At 39.4% G+C, this 18,242-nt stretch overlaps 1 protein-coding gene across 2 annotated transcripts; it reads right to left on the reverse strand.

Annotated features, from left to right (window-relative positions):
- Positions 1 to 8,851: 8,851 nt before the first annotated feature.
- Positions 8,852 to 18,036, reverse strand: LOC113050064 (high affinity cGMP-specific 3',5'-cyclic phosphodiesterase 9A-like). Of its 2 annotated transcripts, XM_026212769.1 has the most exons (20): positions 17,922 to 18,036; positions 17,636 to 17,760; positions 16,450 to 16,520; positions 16,287 to 16,364; positions 16,119 to 16,162; positions 15,938 to 15,992; positions 15,761 to 15,831; positions 15,594 to 15,681; positions 15,422 to 15,503; positions 15,224 to 15,298; positions 14,609 to 14,695; positions 14,421 to 14,525; positions 14,263 to 14,345; positions 14,001 to 14,157; positions 10,597 to 10,710; positions 10,411 to 10,515; positions 9,992 to 10,120; positions 9,820 to 9,915; positions 9,475 to 9,544; positions 8,852 to 9,335 (listed from the first exon to the last, which is right to left on the reverse strand). In XM_026212769.1, the coding sequence occupies exons 2-19, from the start codon at positions 17,702 to 17,704 to the stop codon at positions 9,494 to 9,496; spliced, it is 1,560 nt and encodes a 519-aa protein (XP_026068554.1). In that variant the 5' UTR covers positions 17,705 to 17,760; positions 17,922 to 18,036; the 3' UTR covers positions 8,852 to 9,335; positions 9,475 to 9,493. The 2 variants fall into 2 exon arrangements, with proteins under 2 accessions (XP_026068554.1, XP_026068555.1); XM_026212770.1 differs by lacking the exon at positions 17,922 to 18,036 and having other exon boundaries at positions 17,636 to 17,781.
- Positions 18,037 to 18,242: the final 206 nt, after the last annotated feature.

An 18,242-nucleotide genomic window follows, 5' to 3' on the forward strand; every position in this document is an offset into this window, starting at 1 on the left:
AGATGTGGGGAGTGTGTCAAGATAGCAGGTTGATGATTTTAGGTGTTGCACTATGTCTTTCAGAATTTTGCTATCAATTGTTTCAAAAATAGACATAGTATCTTTTTGATATTGTGGCCTATTCTGTCTGATCTCTGCATTACTTGAGGATGTGCTAATCGCCTTCCTGATATTGATGATCTTCTCAGAAAAGAAGGAAGCAAACTCATTGCATTTGCTGTCTGATAGCATTTCACTGGGAATCTGACTTGGGGGGGTTTGTCAGTCTCTCAACAGTGGCAAAAAGAGTACGAGTGTTATTTAAGTTGCTGTTTATAAGGTTTGAGAAGAAATGTTGTCTAGCTGTGGCTAATTTCACATAAAACGCATGAAGGCTGTCTTTATAGATGCAATAGTGAATTTCAAGTTTTGTCTTCCGCCACATCCGCTCTGCTTTTCTGCATTGTCTTTTCATAGTCTGAACTGCTGTTGATCTTCTCCAAACTGATTTCTGTCTGTTTGTCTTCTTACTGACTATTATTGGCTCAATATCATCAATAACATTCTTAACTTTTGAGTTGAAGGAATCAAGTAGAATATCAACAGTCTGCAGAAATGCTAGGTGTTAAAGATATAGCTTCCATAAATAGTACACTTGTGTTCTCGTTTATGCATCTCCTTCTGACAGAGACAGATCTAGATTCAGGGGTAGCAGAGATCAACACATCAAAGAAAATACAGAAGTGATCAGATAGTGCTACGTCCTTAGTAACTGGTGGAGAATGCGGGCAAGGCGAAGCCTAGACAGCGCAGTTGGGAAACAGCGCAGTTGGGAAACATCTGGTGACATCACTCCCTCTCGCTTGCAACTGTTCATGAGAACCCGGACTGGGACGGAGGAAAACTGGGGACAGCCTCCCAGCCACAAAAGAGGTAAGTGACTTTTCTGTTATTGTCATTTTGCCCTGTGGTTGGTTGAGGCTGTCACTAAAACCCGGTTTCTCTGTCCCTGTTCCGGTGCGCTGCGAGGGGGAGGACCGCCCGGAGAGGAATCCCCGCCCACTCCGACCGTAAGGAGCCTGGTTGAGGATGGTAGCACTCCTGTGTGGGCGGCGCCCTGATGACGGCGATGTCGCTTGGGAGGGGGAATGTGACGAGTCAGCTGCCTCCTCCCTGATTGTCACCGGCACCCCGTCCTACATCGCCGCCCTTCACCAGGCTCCAGACTGGAGTGGGTGTGTGAGAGGAGGGGCGCTGGATGAGTCAGGGCTGGCGGCGTGTGATGGGGCACACCTGAAGGGAATGGAGCTTCATCACAGCTGCTGTTTAAAAGCCCAACGGGCCTCTCCTCGGGAGACCGGTCTCGTCCCTGTGCATGCACACTGGTGTCCTCGTGGGTCCAGGAAGGGTGCAGTGAGGGACTCCCGCGCCACAAGAGACGTGAGCTGCCGGACCCGCGATCCGGAGGAGAACCGCACCCATTTACACGGCCGACTGGCCAGGATGCCGGGCCGTCCATCCCCTACCAGCGCCGCGGCCAACGAGAGAGATGCGGCCACTAAAGGAAGCCGCCGCCCTCGCGCCCCGGACCGAGGAGGGGAGCGCATGCGGCCGCCGGACTCCGCCCCTTACCTGGACCCTTCCTCTATGAACACTGCCCGACCCACACGAACCCCTCAGCACGACGAGGACACCAGATTCCCTGTTATAATGGACACTTTTCCTCTTTGGTCACCTTTTATCCCCGTGTTATTTTATGATTTCTGTTAATAAAAGCCTCTCCGAGGCCTGACGCCATGCCCACTGTGTCTGTCTTGTGCTCGTCCCGTGACACTGGTCTTAGTCCTTAGTTAGATGAAATGTTTAGACCCCTACTGATGATTAGATCCAGAGTGTGTCAACCTTTGTGTGTGGGTCCATGCACATGCTGAATCAGGTCAAAAGTGTTTAGAACCATTATCATTTATTTTGTAGTTTTCTGCATTATCTATGTGAATATTAAAATCCCCTGCAATTGCAAAACAGTCAAACTCTGAGGAAATCATTGATAACATTTCTGTGACCTCTTCAACAAAGGCTGGAGAGTATTTTGGAGGCCTGTAAATAACAATAAACAGAATGCGTGGAACACCTTTCAGCACAATCGCTAGATATTCAAAAGACAAATACTGACCAAATGACACTTGCTTGCACTGATAGACATCTTTAAATAGAACAGCTACCCCTCCTCTCTCTTAACAGTCCTGCAAACACTCATGTAAGTTAAATTAAGAAGGGCTGCTTCATTAAGGACTGTTGCATTGCAGCTGTCTTCAAGCCATGTTTCATTTAGAAACATAAAATCCAGATTGCTTGTGGTTATAAAGTCATTGATTAGAAATGATTTATTTTTTAGTGAGCGAATGTTTAAAAGAGCTAACTTGATGGCAGTGTTTTGTGTCTTTACATCAATCTTAGTTTGATGCATAATAGGCCGCAGATTAGATGAGTTTGCCCTTTGGCTTGAGAAGGCCTTAGACTTTCTATCACGCTATAAAACTGAAATAGAGAAAGCTACAGGCACACTGGGTTCCCGCTTGTTCTGTAAGCATTTGTGAATGTTGCTGCTATTATAGCGGGAACCCAACACATATCACTGAGAGCTGCTATCAGTTGTTTTTGGTTCACCTTCAGCAGATAGAGGATTTAGGCCCTGGCGTTGTGGCAGGGGTCGGAGAGCTCTCATGTAGGAAGCAGGCATGGCCATGGAACAGACAGAGGCAGACTGGAGGAGTTGTGACTGGCCTGAATGAAGCCCGGATGGTATTGACCAGTTCCTCGAGAACCTCAGTGGGAGGCCGTGGATGCATGGATGTGAATGTTTCAGGTCTAGTCTTCTGTCACAGATCAAGCCATAGACAACAGCTAAGTGAATAAACAGGCAGGTTTGTCGACAGGCTTGAGGAAGCAGATTGTGAGAATCAAATTGCAGATGAGTATCAAACACTATGATTAGTTCAATGGTTCTTAGCTGAATGCTGATGTGTGGTTTCTTCACAGGTCCATAGGAGATCAGAGGCCAGTAAAGGAAGAGAACAGTGTTGGAGAATCATTGGTGAATCGTCAGGAGATCTAGAGGCAAGTACAGATGGGTAAGTATTGCACATATAGTCTGTGAACAGTTCAGGAATGTGAACAGTAGACCAGACAATGAGTGACCAAGAGGAGCGTGTTCTTAAAGGTGACTTGATTGGAGACGGCAGGTGATCAGAATTCAGGTGCGTGCGTTCTGGTGTGAGTGGTGGCTGATGATTGTGATGACAATGAAGGCAGTCACTGTGTGGCTTTGCTGACACCTCCTCATATTAAAATACCCCTGCATGCCACTGATACTTTCAGTTGTGGTTTACGAGGACTCTCCGTAGGTGTAATGGTTTTTATACTGTACAAACTCTATTCTCTATCACTCTACACCAACCCTACACCTACCCCTTATAAAGCTTTTTTTTACGGGGACACAGGAAGTGTACTCATAAAACCATGTTTATGTTGTAGTACCCATGTCATTATACACATTTGTGTCCTCATAAACCATATATTTACAGTGATGTAGAACTATAATAAAACATGTAGCACATACTGCAATATATAACAATTGTGTGAACTACACATTGAATCTAGTATCTTGTTTGTGTGTAATCTAAGTTAATGTTCCAATAGTATTTCATGAAAAATAAGTCGTAACCGATGATTCTGCAAGTGCACGGTTTAAAGAAACGAAAACACAATGCAATGTTTTGAATACAGGACAGCCTGCGTTACATGTAAATACTGCTAAGAGTTTTGTGCCCAGACTGTTGAAACATGAGAGATCTAAAATTAGTACCAAAGTGATTGCAAATCAACAACAAGAGAGCAGAGACTAAGAGAAGAGAATACGGAGCCTCGCCAGACTGAAGCTCACACACCCATGTTGCATATCACAAACAAAGCAAAAACTCTTCATAAGACATCTGCAATTGAAATGTAAATTAGAATTATTCAAGGCTATAGAGAGCAATTTAGCTGAGAATAAGAAATTAGGTATCTACTGAATAAATTTGCAACAAATTGATATCACAATATGTTCAGAGACACTAGTTTAGCAGCCACTAAGGCCTTTTGTTGAAGCTTTATATTCAAAAATGTGAACTGTATGGAAAATGTTTATGATGATATTTCAAAAAAAAAGTAGAAGATATCATTTTCCAGCAGTTAAACTGTCACAGATTACAGTACTACAGTATATCACCTAAAGAATAGTTCACCAAAAAAACAAACAAACAAAAAAATATTGGTTCTCACCTATTTTTTTCACTTATCAAGACATTAATTGGCCAACTACAGTTATGTGGATCACTGGGCATTATAGTGATGTTTTTATCAGCTTTTTGAGCTCTCATTCTGACGGCACCCATTCACTGCAGAGGATCCATTGGAGAGCAAGTGATGTAATACTTTTTCCAAATCTGTTCTGATGAAGATTAAAGGGGGGGTGGGGGGGGGGGTGAAATGCTATTTCATGCATACTGAGTTTTTTACACTGTTAAAGAGTTGGATTCCCATGCTAAACATGAACAAAGTTTCAAAAATTAAGTTGTACGTTTGAAGGAGTATTTCTGTTCCAAAAATACTCCTTCCGGTTTGTCACAAGTTTCGGAAAGTTTTTTTCGAGTATGGCTCTGTGTGACGTTAGATGGAGCGGAATTTCCTTATATGGGTGCTAAGGGCACGTCTGCCGGAAGAGCGCACGCTCCCGTATAGCAGAGCACTGAGAGCACAACAGACAATCACTGATCAGAGCGAGAGCGTCGCAAAATGTCAAAGAAGTGTGTTTTTGGTTGCCAGAGCAAGACAACCCTGCACAGATTACCAAAAAAAAAAAAAAGAGCATTAAGGGACCAGTGGATGGAGTTTATTTTAACAGAGCATCAACGGAGTTGTACAAGTGTTTTTGTTTGTTCCCTGCATTTCGAAGATGCTTGTTCACAAGGCCCTGTTTGACGCCGGATTTGCGTATCGTTTATTTCTTAAGGATGATGCAATCCCAACGAAAAAGGGTCACGATCGTGTGTTGGAACCGCAGGCGGTGAGTAAAACGGCTTCAAATATCTCTGCCTCCTTGTTAGTGCGTCCCCTCCCATCGGAGACCCGGGTTCGAGCCCCGCTCGGAGCGAGTCGTTGCTGCTGCTGCTCTCGTTCAGTTTCAGCCTCTGGATCTGATTCTGGATCATAAATAAACGGCTGAATCTGACTGTTATCCATGGTTTGTTTTGGATGATGGTTTTTTCCTCAAGGTAATGTCAGCTTCCAAACGCTCTCTACGCAAAAGCCTACTGGCGCTCGTGATTCTTTAGCTCCGCCCACACGCCACGCCCCCAGTCGGTCGTGTTTTTCCGGGAAAAAACGGTACAGACTATCTTTCTCTAATGAATATAATAAAACTAAAGACTTTTTGGAGTTATGAAGGATGCAGTACTACTCTATAGGTACTCAAGATGAACAGGATATTGAGTGAAAACGAGCATTTCACCCCCCCTTTAAAAAAAAAAAAAAAAATCACTTATCTACATCTTGGATGGCTTGAGGGTGAGTAAATTTTCATTTATGTCTGAACTATTTCTTTAAAGACGAAAGAAACATGGTAAAACCAAGTAAATAGAATGAATAAGGTTTAACATTAAATATCAAACAGCTTGGAAACCTTTAAAAATACAAAGAGAAAACAGAGATACCCACATTCAGACATCATATTGTAAACCCTTTGTACAATGGGATTTGAATATTTATCATAATACTCTCCTTTATACTAATGTCATCAACACTGGGAATGTTATGGATAAATTAAACTTTAACATTCCAATATTTTAATGAAAAATTTAGTAACGTAAAAACTAAACAGAATGAAAACAAGTGCTACAATACAGCTGCCCCAAAATGAACAATAAAGCTAATTCCTGCCCTGAGGTACCATTATAGTGATGTCCAAAAGTAAGAAAAGATAAATGGCTTGACAATCCACATCAAAATATAAATCCTTTCACTCCCATTAAAGGTTTGTAAGGGTTCGGACCATGGCCCTGGCCCCGGCAGTACTTCAGCTAACAGGGTAACCACTCCAGGTTTAACCTGTAATTGCAAGCGCAGGGCTGTCATGGGTCTGCTGTGGAGATGCAGCTCTGAAAGTCTGTCACATTCAAACTCTGAGGAAAGACATCAAATAATGAACCTTTAACCCCTGTCAAGAGAAAAAGTCTTGGTTAAAAGGCCCAGCATGCAGTCATGCTCATTTTCAAAATAATAATAATAATAATGGTTTAAATATCTAATTTTGACAACAAAAAAAAAACATTATTTGCCCTTGGCACAATACTAACTGAGTTCAAATAATGCAGAGAAAGGATGGTCAGATTCATTGATTCACATCGGTGCATAAGCATGAAAGTTAGCAATGCGATGAAAAAGTGTGCATCAAATACATGTGTCATGGTGCATCGTTTCTAACAAATTTGCATCAGAAAAAAAAGATTTTTTTTTTTTTTAGATATAATTATTAGTAGATGTGCTATACTTTTATTATTTAGATGTATAGAGATGTGTATCACATCGGCCCCAGTTATGGAGATGCACAAATGGCACATGATCCTTCAGAAATCATTCTAATATGAATAAAAAAAAGTTGGCATTGCTTCACTTAAAGCTAATGGCTTCTTGAATATAGAGAGGAGTGTGTGTGTGTGTGTGTGTGTGTGTGTGTGAGACGGTCAAACTGTTGTGAGACAATCAAAATGACACTATATGGAGTGGGAGGAAGTACTTCATAGACGCAATGTATACACGACAGCAAGGTCCTGATAGATAAGATTAGTCATAACTGCTGCTCTTAAAGGAATATTTTGAGTTCAGTACAGCTCAATCTGCAGTATATGTGGCATAATATTGATTAGACTAGCTAATGAATTTGACTTGTCCCAACTCTAACATAGAAAATGTTAGTATTTGAGATTTCCACACAATAATCATGTTAACACATAATGTTTATATCTAGTAGCTACAGTCTTAAAACAGTAAGTATTTTAATGTTGAGAAATTGGCCCAGTTCACTTCCATTTGAAGTGCTTCACTGCAACCCATTTATGCCAAATTTGTGGTTTTCCAGCAGAATTTTGGGATACTTTTATACCATTGCCATGATTTTTTTTTAATTTTTTTTTGTCAGTTGAGCCAAGCCAGTTAAAAAAAAAAACCCCAGAACATCCTTTTAAATGCATCCAAATCATGTGCTTTAATGTTTATAGGTAATTAGTGCAAAAACTCCTTTAATCACAAATGGAAAAATTATAATGTAACAAAATATACAATCATGGATGTTCCATGCTCTGTGTTTCTTCGGCTGCTATGCATATTGAATGATGTTTCCCATACAGTCCACAGCATGACTTTTGGCTGTATGACACCGGTTTATATTTTCATAAAAACATAGCCTTTTTTATGTTTTTTAAAAATGTATTTTAAATATGGTGTTGTGATTGTTGTTGTTTTTCCATTTGACAATAAATAAAGTTAAATCTGTCAAATAATATTAAGTTTAATACCCTGTAATTTATTTAATTCTCTCTTGCATCAAATGAGAAAACAAACAAACAAACAAACAAACAATGACTGTATAATGTCTTCATATCACAGATAAACTAAAGGCCATATATTTAAAGCTTTGTGTAACACTTATTTGAAAGTGTCTGTTACATGTTACGCATGTTTAATAATAACAGTAAATTATGCATAATTGCATGCAACTAACCCTAAATCAGAAGGAATTAATTAACATTACTAAATATTAAATGTATGATTACCCTGTAATAAGGACTCCTTAAAATATAGTCTAACTAAGTTTCATTAGAAACTCAGAAACTCCATCAGCTCAATCTAATGATTTTACTCACACAGGCTCAAATAATCAAATCAGATTCATGTGAAACATAGCTCTCTATTATGACATAACATCATGAAAGTTTAAGCAGACTCACTGTGAAGTAACCTTCCCAGTAACCTCATGAATTCATTTATCACCAGACTCTCTGCAGTCATTTTAAATAAGCAGAGCCCTGAACTGCTGCCAGGGGATTCAGCCGAGTAGTCTGGAACTGATGGCATGAATAACTGACTAAATAATGTAGTTCTTAGAAAGTTAAAAAGAGAAATACCAATTATCATATTTTTGTAATATCCCTTGCAGGTCACAATTTATTTTAAGGTTCTTGTTATTAACAGACCATTAACTACAACTTATAATTTGTCCCCCACCCCACCATCTAAACAACCCTTTTATATAAAAAAAGAATGACATTTTATATATTTGAATTTATACAAGAACTGCATTTCTTGTATATCATTTAAGGCAATAGGAAACATCATGAAAATAGTATTTGAGAAAAGTATTTCACTCAAAGCTTCCTCAAAGCTGTAATTCTGTAAATGACGGCTGTGTAAAAACTGTCACATCCAGATGCAAAGAGAACAGAGTACAACAGACGTCTCTTGCACCTGCAGCCCTTGAAAACATCTGTACCTTTAAACAAGTGTCTCGGACACATTGCCTTAACAAATTCCTTTCTTGAAACATGCTTTACTGTTTTTTCTTCTTCTTCTGGGGACTAATTTCCTTAAAAAAAAAAAAAGATATAAACATTTTACAGCTTTCTTAGTGGAAAGATGTGATTTTTTACTTTCCCACCAAAAAAAAAAAAAAAAAAAAAAAAAAAAAACACCCTGCCCAGAGTCGATTATTTCTTACATAAAAACACACCAAATTTTGGCATTCATGATTAATGAATATTTTATTGATTTGCTTTTTTTTGTAAGGTTTTCTGTTGGAACAACGGTTCACACTTTCCTGAGTTATTACTAAATACATTTTATTAATAGCTGCCTTGGTGAAATCAGTATCTGCAAAACACACTCAGTGCCAAAGTTAAAAACAATACATACCAAAGTATAAAACAGTATGTTGTCATATAATGCCATTATCTGACCAAGCAACTTAAAGTTATAAATCTTGACTGCTCATTTCTGAAAAGTGTTTATTTTAGTCTAGCCTGTGACAATAAAACTATTTCAGGGCCAAGCACTTCATCTCAACAGTGAAGATTAATTAGACCAGCAAAATCAACAGAATCAGTCATCTTGACCCCCTCTTTACTACTGATGACCACCTTTTCTGGACATTCTTGATGTCTCAATACAGAAGGGGGTCCAACACTCTCCTTCAGAAATAGGGTGCTTGAAGAGCCCAAACAGTTCAAAACCTCAGTTTTCAGGAAACTAGGAGCTGGGTTAGCCTGAAATGACAAGTAAATGGATGACAGAATTTTTATTTTTGGGTGAATTATTCCTTTAACTCAAATCTGAAGAATCTGAAGTAAGTCTTCTAGTTGATTCAATAAACGTTCAAATGTTTTGAATGTTCTTCTTTCGTACCATAAAAGAAGCAAGTTGCCTATTTCTTCTTTCCACTTAAAGACATACTCTCTGTTTTCTTCTTATGTGCCTGAAAAGAGAGTAAAACCATCATGCAAGTATCTTACAATCTTAAATTAATTAAATGGTTTCATGAAGCACCTTTAACATCCATGGAACCTTTCCATTAAATTCCATTCTTTATAGATTTGCAGATTTAATGTTCTTCACACTAAGAGAAAAATGCTTCTTTTAAGAAAAGTGTCTTTTAATAAATGGTTCTTCTAAGGAATCACCCCTTTTGGAAATCGCACCTTCTGATTTGCACACAAGGCCACTGCTTCCTCTACATGCTCAGTTTGTTACCTCTGACATGGCATCATCTATCTGCTTGAGCTCCTCATAGTGATCACGGGAGTCCCTCAAAGGCTGAACCATGATCTCCTCAATCTGTGGAAAGAGCTGAACATAGACACATAAGTAAACTTCAGTTCACAGTTCCAGTTCACACGTCAGTCTGTATAACTGGTGTACCAACCTTCATGACGGTCTCAAACATTGGGATGAGGACGAATTTGATGAAGCCAATTTGTGCCGTTGGTTTGGTGACTTTATCACGGTCCATAAATGGAGCCACAGGAAGACCTTCTGACTTTTCTCGGTCACTCTGCCAAAACAAACCAAAATGCAAGCTATAACATAAAATGGAGTCCAAAGGGTTGATCAAATCAAAATCTTCTATTGGAAGTTCTATTGGAAATAATCAGAAATTTGTATGTTAAACAAAATAAATTAAATATTTAGGTTGTCCACGCTGATTAAAAGAAAAGCAAAAAACTTACTGAGTCCAAAGATTTGAGCGATAATGTAAACAAAATAATAGAAGCATAATAATAAGCTTTTTACCATAACCATTTTCAAAGCACTCGTAAGCAGAAGCTGCTTGTATTGAGGTACCTGGATGAAGTACTCCTCCAGGAGACAGTCCACCCATGGCTCTGCCACCTCAGTAGGTCTGACCTCGTTGGAGATGTCACAACACTTGATCAACACCATCTTCAGCTGTAAAGACGGAATTGCTTATACAAGGCAAAGCCAACAAGTTTTTAGCATGCAATTAAATTCATAGCAGGAAACACATACGCATTTAACATGCTCCTCATTGGTAAAGTCAAAGTTGTCCACTTTCTGTTTGAAGGAGTCCAGTATGTCTCCATGTCTGGCCATGTCTGTCGCCAGGATAAGAGTAATGATCGCCTACAACAGACACCAAAAAAATACATTCAGGATTGTTTAGGATGGCCAGCTAAAAAGAAATTCACTACAGTCAAACCAAAAATTATTCAGACATTCAGATATAATTTTTGATATCTTTCTACTAGTGGGTAGAGGACACTAGTTAATTTATGTAAGTAAGGATAGCATATACCAAATATTTCTTCATACAGAGGACTTCCAGTGAACATTATCAAATTTTGAGACAAAAATTATCCAGACACATACACCTGACAATGTTTTGCTTAAGTGTTTTTTCTTCAATTGCCAATGCAATCTTTTTACACCACAGACTGAACAAAATTAAGTATTGCTTGGTAATTGGTTGACCTAAATTGGCTAAATTTAACAGTTGACAGCTTTTCAGCCTAATTCATTGCATATACCTTTTTATCAAAGTTATCTGACATTTTAAGATGAATTTGCCCTGACACAGTTTAACTCTGAGTTCTTGTCATATTTTATTACCATTTTCTAAACTATAGCAACTGTGAATGTGATAATGTGAGAAATGTTGAAGGTGTCTGAATAGATTTTGGTTTCACTGTATAATGTTGGTGATCAGTATGACCTTTTCTTTGTTATAATAAAAAATGATTCTAATAAATGGTGTTCTTTTGATCTTTCCATTCAGCATAGAATCTTGAAAAAAATGTATCACAGTTTCCATACAAATATTGAGCAGCAAAACGTTTCCGGTACGTATGGTAACACTTGCTCCCTGAAGGAGGGAACGGAGACGCCACTTCGGATGACTGATAAATTGGAATATCCCTCTGATAGACCAATCTACTTCGAGTGTAAACTTATTGCATCCAGCTGCAATCACTGATCACAGCGTGAGCATTAAAAGTTCAATGCATACCAGATTTTCGTTGAGGAGCCGAGCCAGTGACCTGGCCACTCAGCGGTGATACAGCAGTCGTGGCGATGGGACATGACAAAACCCTGTCCTCATATCGGCTCGAGGGACTGGCTCAATCGCTTCCTTTGTCAGTAGGACTGCGATCTCAGCACACAAGACAGGAGCACTTTTGTGGGGCAGCATAGCCGAGGCTGATGATCCGCAAAAGCCAGCAAGATGGGCTGGGTAGCACAAGCCAGGCACCCAGATACCATGCAAGCTGAAAGACCGCTGTACCCGCAGTGAGGCAACAAGGTGGAACGCAAGGACCTAACTTGGGTGGCTTGTGACCGGACCGGAGAGGGGTCTGAGTGTGCAGTGCAACGGTTACCCCTGGTTCCACAGGTTAGCAGAGGGTAAGGGAGTAGGGCCTTTATTTTATTTTATTCTCGAACCACTCGCTGCTGCCGGGTGGCAAAGGAGGAGGATGAGTGAGGTCTGGTGTTGGACCATCCGCAACTCTCCGTGCCCTCCTGTGACCCAGAGGTAGAGAAGACCGCTCTCTCATCGAGATTTTCAGATTCTCCACCTGGCCCTCCTCCGGGGTAGGGAGAGGTGCCTTCACCATCCCACAAATAGCAGCTTTCTATCTCTCTGGGTCACCTGTCCCGTCACTCGAAGCGCAAGTCAGCGACAGTTCTCCGCTTTTTGAGAATGTCTGGATTTTGAGCATCCTCGTGCAGGTTCTACAGTGTCTTGGCCTGGTGCATCTGCAATGACGCTGTAGCAATTAAGGCGGAGGCAGTTTCTCCAAAGGCAGTAGTATAAGCATCACCGGACAGGTCAGACGAGTACCTACAGACCCGGGAGGGGAGTTAAGAATTAGGACACAACTGCATCGCAACCGACCACTCAACCAGGGGGACCCTTTTATACCCGCTCAGTGTACCACCATCGAGGGTGATGAGGGAGGTGGAAACAAGGTGAAAAAGGTGCCATCCACAACCTGGTGAGCTCCTCATGCACTTCTGGGAAGAAAGGCATGGCGCTGAGATGCAGCACGAGCCACCTCAAGAAACCAATCATCCAACCTTGATGGCTCAGGATGCGGTGGATATTTCCACTCGAGCCCTGCCTGCAAAGCAGAGCTGTCATCTCTGGATCTGATTCAGGCATTGCCACTGTCAGAGGCGGTAGCACAGCCAAATCTTCCTCAGAGAGCCCTCCCTCCAATGCAGCAATCGACATCTGGTCGTCAGGAGGAGCACCGAAGGATACCGCTAGTACGCTCTTTGAAGAGGGTTGGTTTCCTGAGGTGTTGCCACCGTTGTGATCCTCAAAACCACCTGTGCCACTGCCGGAAATTGTTTTGCTTGTTGGCTGCCAGGACGAGCCTTAGATCATGGCAGTGGCAACGGAGCTCCGCCCCCTTGAGGAAACGGAGCCTGGGCCACAGCTCCGAGATGGTCATCTTCCCACGATGGGAACATGACTCATCTTCGAACACCACCTCAGCGTGTTTGTCCAGACACGTGAGGCAGTGATCGTGAGCATCACCCAGCACCAAGTAACGACTGCATCTAGAAATGCACGGATGAAACAGCATCTTTAAAAAGACGATCCGTCGTCTTTACAAAGTACCCGTTTATTGCTCTTTTAGGGAAATGCTCACGAGAATGAGAAAGGAGAACAGGAGAATGGCCACTTGCAACCTGAAGTGGTTAGTGCAACCTGAAGTGAACAACCCACTCGACACAGGAACGACCACCACTGAAGCGCTGTACCACCAACACCAAAAGCTTCTAAGAGCAAGTTGAACTCATAGTTCACTGAAGACACTTGGATGGAGCAGAACAATGCTGTCGCTTGGCTCCGAAGTATAAAGCTGTTATGCATTGCACCTGCTGCATTTTTATGTTCATGCTGTGTGCAATAATTGCATGCCAGTTTGCATTGGCTCATTTAGTAGATTGGTCTATCGAGGCGATATCCCAATTCGTCGTTCATACGACGTGAAGTTGAGAGTGACCGACTAAAAGGGAACTACTGTCAAAATAAATAATGACAATAAATGTCTCTTAAGGAGCAAATCAGCATATTAGAATGATTTCTGAAGTATCATGTGACACTGAAGACTGAAGTAATGATGCTGAAAATTCAGCTTTGCCATTACAAGAATAAATATCATTTTAAAAAACATTAAAATAGAAAATTTTTCAATTGTTTCATTATTTAAAAATATCGTTAAATAATCGTTTAATAATGTTAAAATAATGGATCAAATAAGTCTGCCTTGGTGTGCATAAAAGACTTTTAAAAAAACCAACAGCAAACCTTCGAAACACTGGTTTTATAAATCTATGAAAATGCATCATCTGAGCACTACAGTGTTCCTCTGTGTAGAAATGGCATTTGCAGCATGAAGTACCTGTCGTATCTGTTTGAAGGAGTCAGGCTCCACATTGGCAAATATGTTGCACTCGGGCATAGAGATGATCTGGAAGGCCACAGCACAGTGATGGTTCTCCAGTGGAGAGATGTCGTTATAGCGCACAGCCAGCTCAGTGCGAGCATTAATCTGATACCTGGTGCAGAGGGCAAAACTTTGAGCAGTTCCTGTAGAAATTCTAGATACGACAGTCAGTGTTGTCTGTCAGTGGTATTGTTCTCTAAGAGGGTCAGTGACATACGTGTTGTTGTATCCCGGGTGGTCCAAGTCATGACACACGGCTGCAGTCATCAAAATACACATGTCTGTCATAGTCAGCCTCTCCTAGGGAACAAAAGCAAGTAACGTGTTGATCTGACAAACGCACACAAGCACACTCTCCTGAGGACAGGACCTCACCTTAAGGTTACACAGATGGATCATTCCATACATCATCTGGCTCACACAAAAACAGTGGCGGAAGTTGTGGAAAGGGTTGTCGCGGTAGTTTTCTTGAATTCCAAGCTTCATTTAGCAGAGACACAGCAGGTGAGTTTTAGTGCTCCAGTTAACCACAGAAAATAAATCTTCAGGAAAGCATTTCTTACCAGCCATCTTTTGAGAGTTATGGGGTTAATGTTGAACTCCTTAACCAGTCCAAGGTCATGATACATATACTCCAGACAGCTAAGCATCTGTAGACAGTATTAATTTAATTAACAAACATAATTCACCACATGACCTGTGTGCATTATAAAACAACTAATGCTGTTAAGCAAAAAACAAAAACAACAACAATAACAAATTCAGCATTACAAATGTGTAATTACACATATATTTAAATACATGACAGAACAGAATAGAAATGATAGAACTGATGGAAATAGAATTATATTAAAGTTTATTTTGGTTTACCCTAAATTCTTGTTGGCAGTACACTTTAACCATATTTCAAAGAAAATAGAAATAATTATGCAATTAAATATAAAACTGTACTTAAGTCCTACTTCAGTGGGTCAAAAAAAATAAAAAATCACATTTAACATAAATTTCAAATAACATGTCAAATAACTGTTTCAATTAACATTTGTAAGTGTGATTAAATGTTAGTTTATTATCTGTTTTACTATTTTATTATTATTATTATTTTTTTTTCTTAAGTGAAATGCAACTGTAATTCCCTATACTGGGAACTTCTACAAAAACAAAAACTGATGACAAACCTCGTTATGTTCCCAATGCCATACATCAAAAGTAGGCTTTTTCAGAGCCTCTATGGTTTCCTGAGAAAGCGTGTACTGCACAAACACAAAACACATAATTTACTATGATTATAACAGTACTGCAATGATTTATTTGGCTGCAGTATGTAAGCCAAGAAACAAAAAGAGTTTGTTTGTTTATTAACTTATTTATTTTACCTTTGGGTAGCTTGGGACATCTCGCCTGGGAGACAGTTTCTTCCCATCATCAGTCAAATTGTATTTGCAATTGCAGTTCACTCTGGTTGTAAGAGATAAACAACCAATTAACCAATTTCCTAATGGAATTACTGTGCAAAACATAAAATAAAATAAAATGAGTTGCTCTTACCTCACTCCTCCTCTAGAGGTCATTTCATCCCTTAATTTCTTCAGATCATTTTTACATTTCTCAATTTCCACCACTTTCAGTCCCTCCACTGCAACAATACAAAGACTATAAGCTCACACAATCAGGTTTGAGTTTTGACATGCATCGGCCCTGAGAAAATCACTCACGCTCCACTCTCTTCTCCAGCATGGCTAGTCTGTTGGTCACTTCAGTCTTCAGCTCATTGATCCTGAAAGCCCTGAAACAAATATTACATTCATTACCATTCACTCACTGATCTGAATCATAACATTATTTTAAAACAAATGCAGACTCATTTCCACAGAATATGACATACTGCTCACCTGCTGAACTGCTCTGCCACTTGTGACAGGACATTCTGGAACATGTCTTCCTTCTCTTTTGAGGGGAATAAAAAAGAAGTTTATAGGGTATGTTACTGTCATTTGCATTAATTTTTAATCCAATTTTACTTAACACATGGCTAATTAGTAATAATGTAATTAGTAAAAAAAATCCCCATACCTCCTCCTTGGTTTGTGGAATGAGGCATAACCTTATATAAGTTGCTTGAAACAAAGAAAGAAAGTAAAACAATGAATGCTTCTGAATTATTCATTAAATTACAATGATATATTAATTACAGTAACAACAACAACAACTGGTATTATTATTACTATGTTGAGTTCTTACTTAGGTGTATTTGCAGGCATGGTGGGGTCAATAGATATCATTGCTCCTTCTGAGTCAATCAGAAGTATAGCCGTGTTTCTGGAGAAACATGAGAACAACATATTTGAGACACTTTTGAGATGAAAATCTGCATTAAACACTTCATATATGAGAAGATACTGACCTGGCAATGTTGGATGATGAACAAAGAAGTTCCTTGATATCACATGGGCTACAGTGGCGACTGAAAATCACCTTAAACATGAGAGATCATACATGACAGCTAAGTGAGTCATTTGAATGCTAAGTGAGATGACAGGCAGGTGTCACAAGTGCTTGTTTGTGTCAAAGGCACCTGTCACCAACACTGACCCCCAATATATTTTTAATACAAGTAGTTATCCTAAAAACAGTGCCTGTCATAAAATTCATTAAATGTCTATAGCCTTTAAGCATAATAATATTAATATTAATAAAATGTTGTCCCTATTATACAAGTAGCTACACTACTAGTAATTTTTTTTGAAAAACAATAAATTAATATTATACTAATTGCAATACTAATTCATTACAATGCTAACGAATACAATAAGAATTCATCACTGATGGATTAAATTGATCAAAAGTGACAGTAAAGACATTTAAAAGACAACATATTTCCATTCCAAATAAATGCTGTTCTTTTGAAATATTTATCTTGAGCTAATAATAAATAATAACATTTCATGATATATGTTATGGTATCAATTAAATGCAGCTGTGGTGAGCATAAGATTCTTCTTATGTTAAAAAACATCACAAATCTTACTGACCTCAAAACCGTTAAACTGTTCAAACAGAAAACACATCTTACAATCTTTTTTATTATTTTTATTTTTTTGTGATTGAGATCGTCTGATTAGTCTAAATCATGCTATGTTAGCCTAAAATTATTAGATACAAAAATGTAAAACAATGGCATTTATGAAAGCTATAGGGCAAGGATACTTTCATCCAGAAATTTCACAAAAACTTTCATAATTTTTGAAGGCTAGAACAATAAAAATGGTATTCAAAATTCAGACAAATGGTTCATCGACAGTTTCTGTTTGCTTTAAGCTATTGCCACACCTGTCTATTAAAAATTACTGTAAAAATTATTCAGAAGAGCTGAAGTTAGTTCAGAGAAGCTCTAGTAACATTTACTTACTAACCCCATCAGCCCATGACATTCATACATTTTTATGTGTGCCACCAAATACTTTTTAGGGTCATTGAATGTTTGGATAAAACCCTGACATAGCTAATCGTATATTAGCAATTGCACTTATGATCTCATTTTGATGCAATATTAAACATTCAGCTTTTATCTGTGAAATCTTGAGACTCACCCTTTGCACTTTTCCATCCACATCCAGATAAATAGTTTTAGGGGTATAAGATGAAGAACTCGACCCCATGATGACCTCTGATACCAACAGATGATCAACAGATACACAATCTGTAGCTACCTCCTCTGGAACAGAAAATAACACTTACAAACAAACAAACAAACAAACACAAACAAACTAAAAGAGTTACTTTCAGCTGCTGATTTAGTATGATATAAAGTGGGTCTATGATACTAAAACAGCCATTTGTAGAATGATAATTGACAGAGCATAAATAAAACCATACCTCAGCATGTGCCATTAAATCTGATGCAGCCGAGATGTTCACTCCGAGATGCTGATGGATGCTGTCGCTTCGCCAGGAGTCACAGCTCTGCCCTTTAAGTAGGCTATCATTCACTCCCCTGCTCTCCAGCGTTGCCAAGGAACTGTTAGAGCATTGAGCTGACTATGTACTCCATGTCATCTACTGCTTAGAGGTGACACACATACAGCACTTGTCCTTTTCATGACACATGCAATATCTATCTACCCAAACTCTCTCAATAAAGAATCATTGAATGCTTGCTGTGTTGTTTACAGTTTTCCTTATACTTCATCAGTTATG

The sequence above is a fragment of the Carassius auratus genome, chromosome 30, assembly GCF_003368295.1.
Source record: "Carassius auratus strain Wakin chromosome 30, ASM336829v1, whole genome shotgun sequence".
Lineage (NCBI taxonomy): Eukaryota > Metazoa > Chordata > Actinopteri > Cypriniformes > Cyprinidae > Carassius > Carassius auratus.

What these genes read in the sequence shown, in the direction of transcription:
- LOC113050064 (XM_026212769.1), bottom strand. Translation starts at nt 17,704, where the DNA reads ATGGGGTCGAGTTCTTCATCTTATACCCCTAAAACTATTTATCTGGAT. An exon ending in TGGATGGAAAAGTGCAAAGG is followed by an intron (nt 16,521 to 17,635) that starts GTGAGTCTCAAG and finishes CTCATGTTTAAG; the next exon opens with GTGATTTTCAGTCGCCACTG. An exon ending in TGTTTGAGACCGTCATGAAG is followed by an intron (nt 9,916 to 9,991) that starts GTTGGTACACCA and finishes GTCTATGTTCAG; the next exon opens with CTCTTTCCACAGATTGAGGA.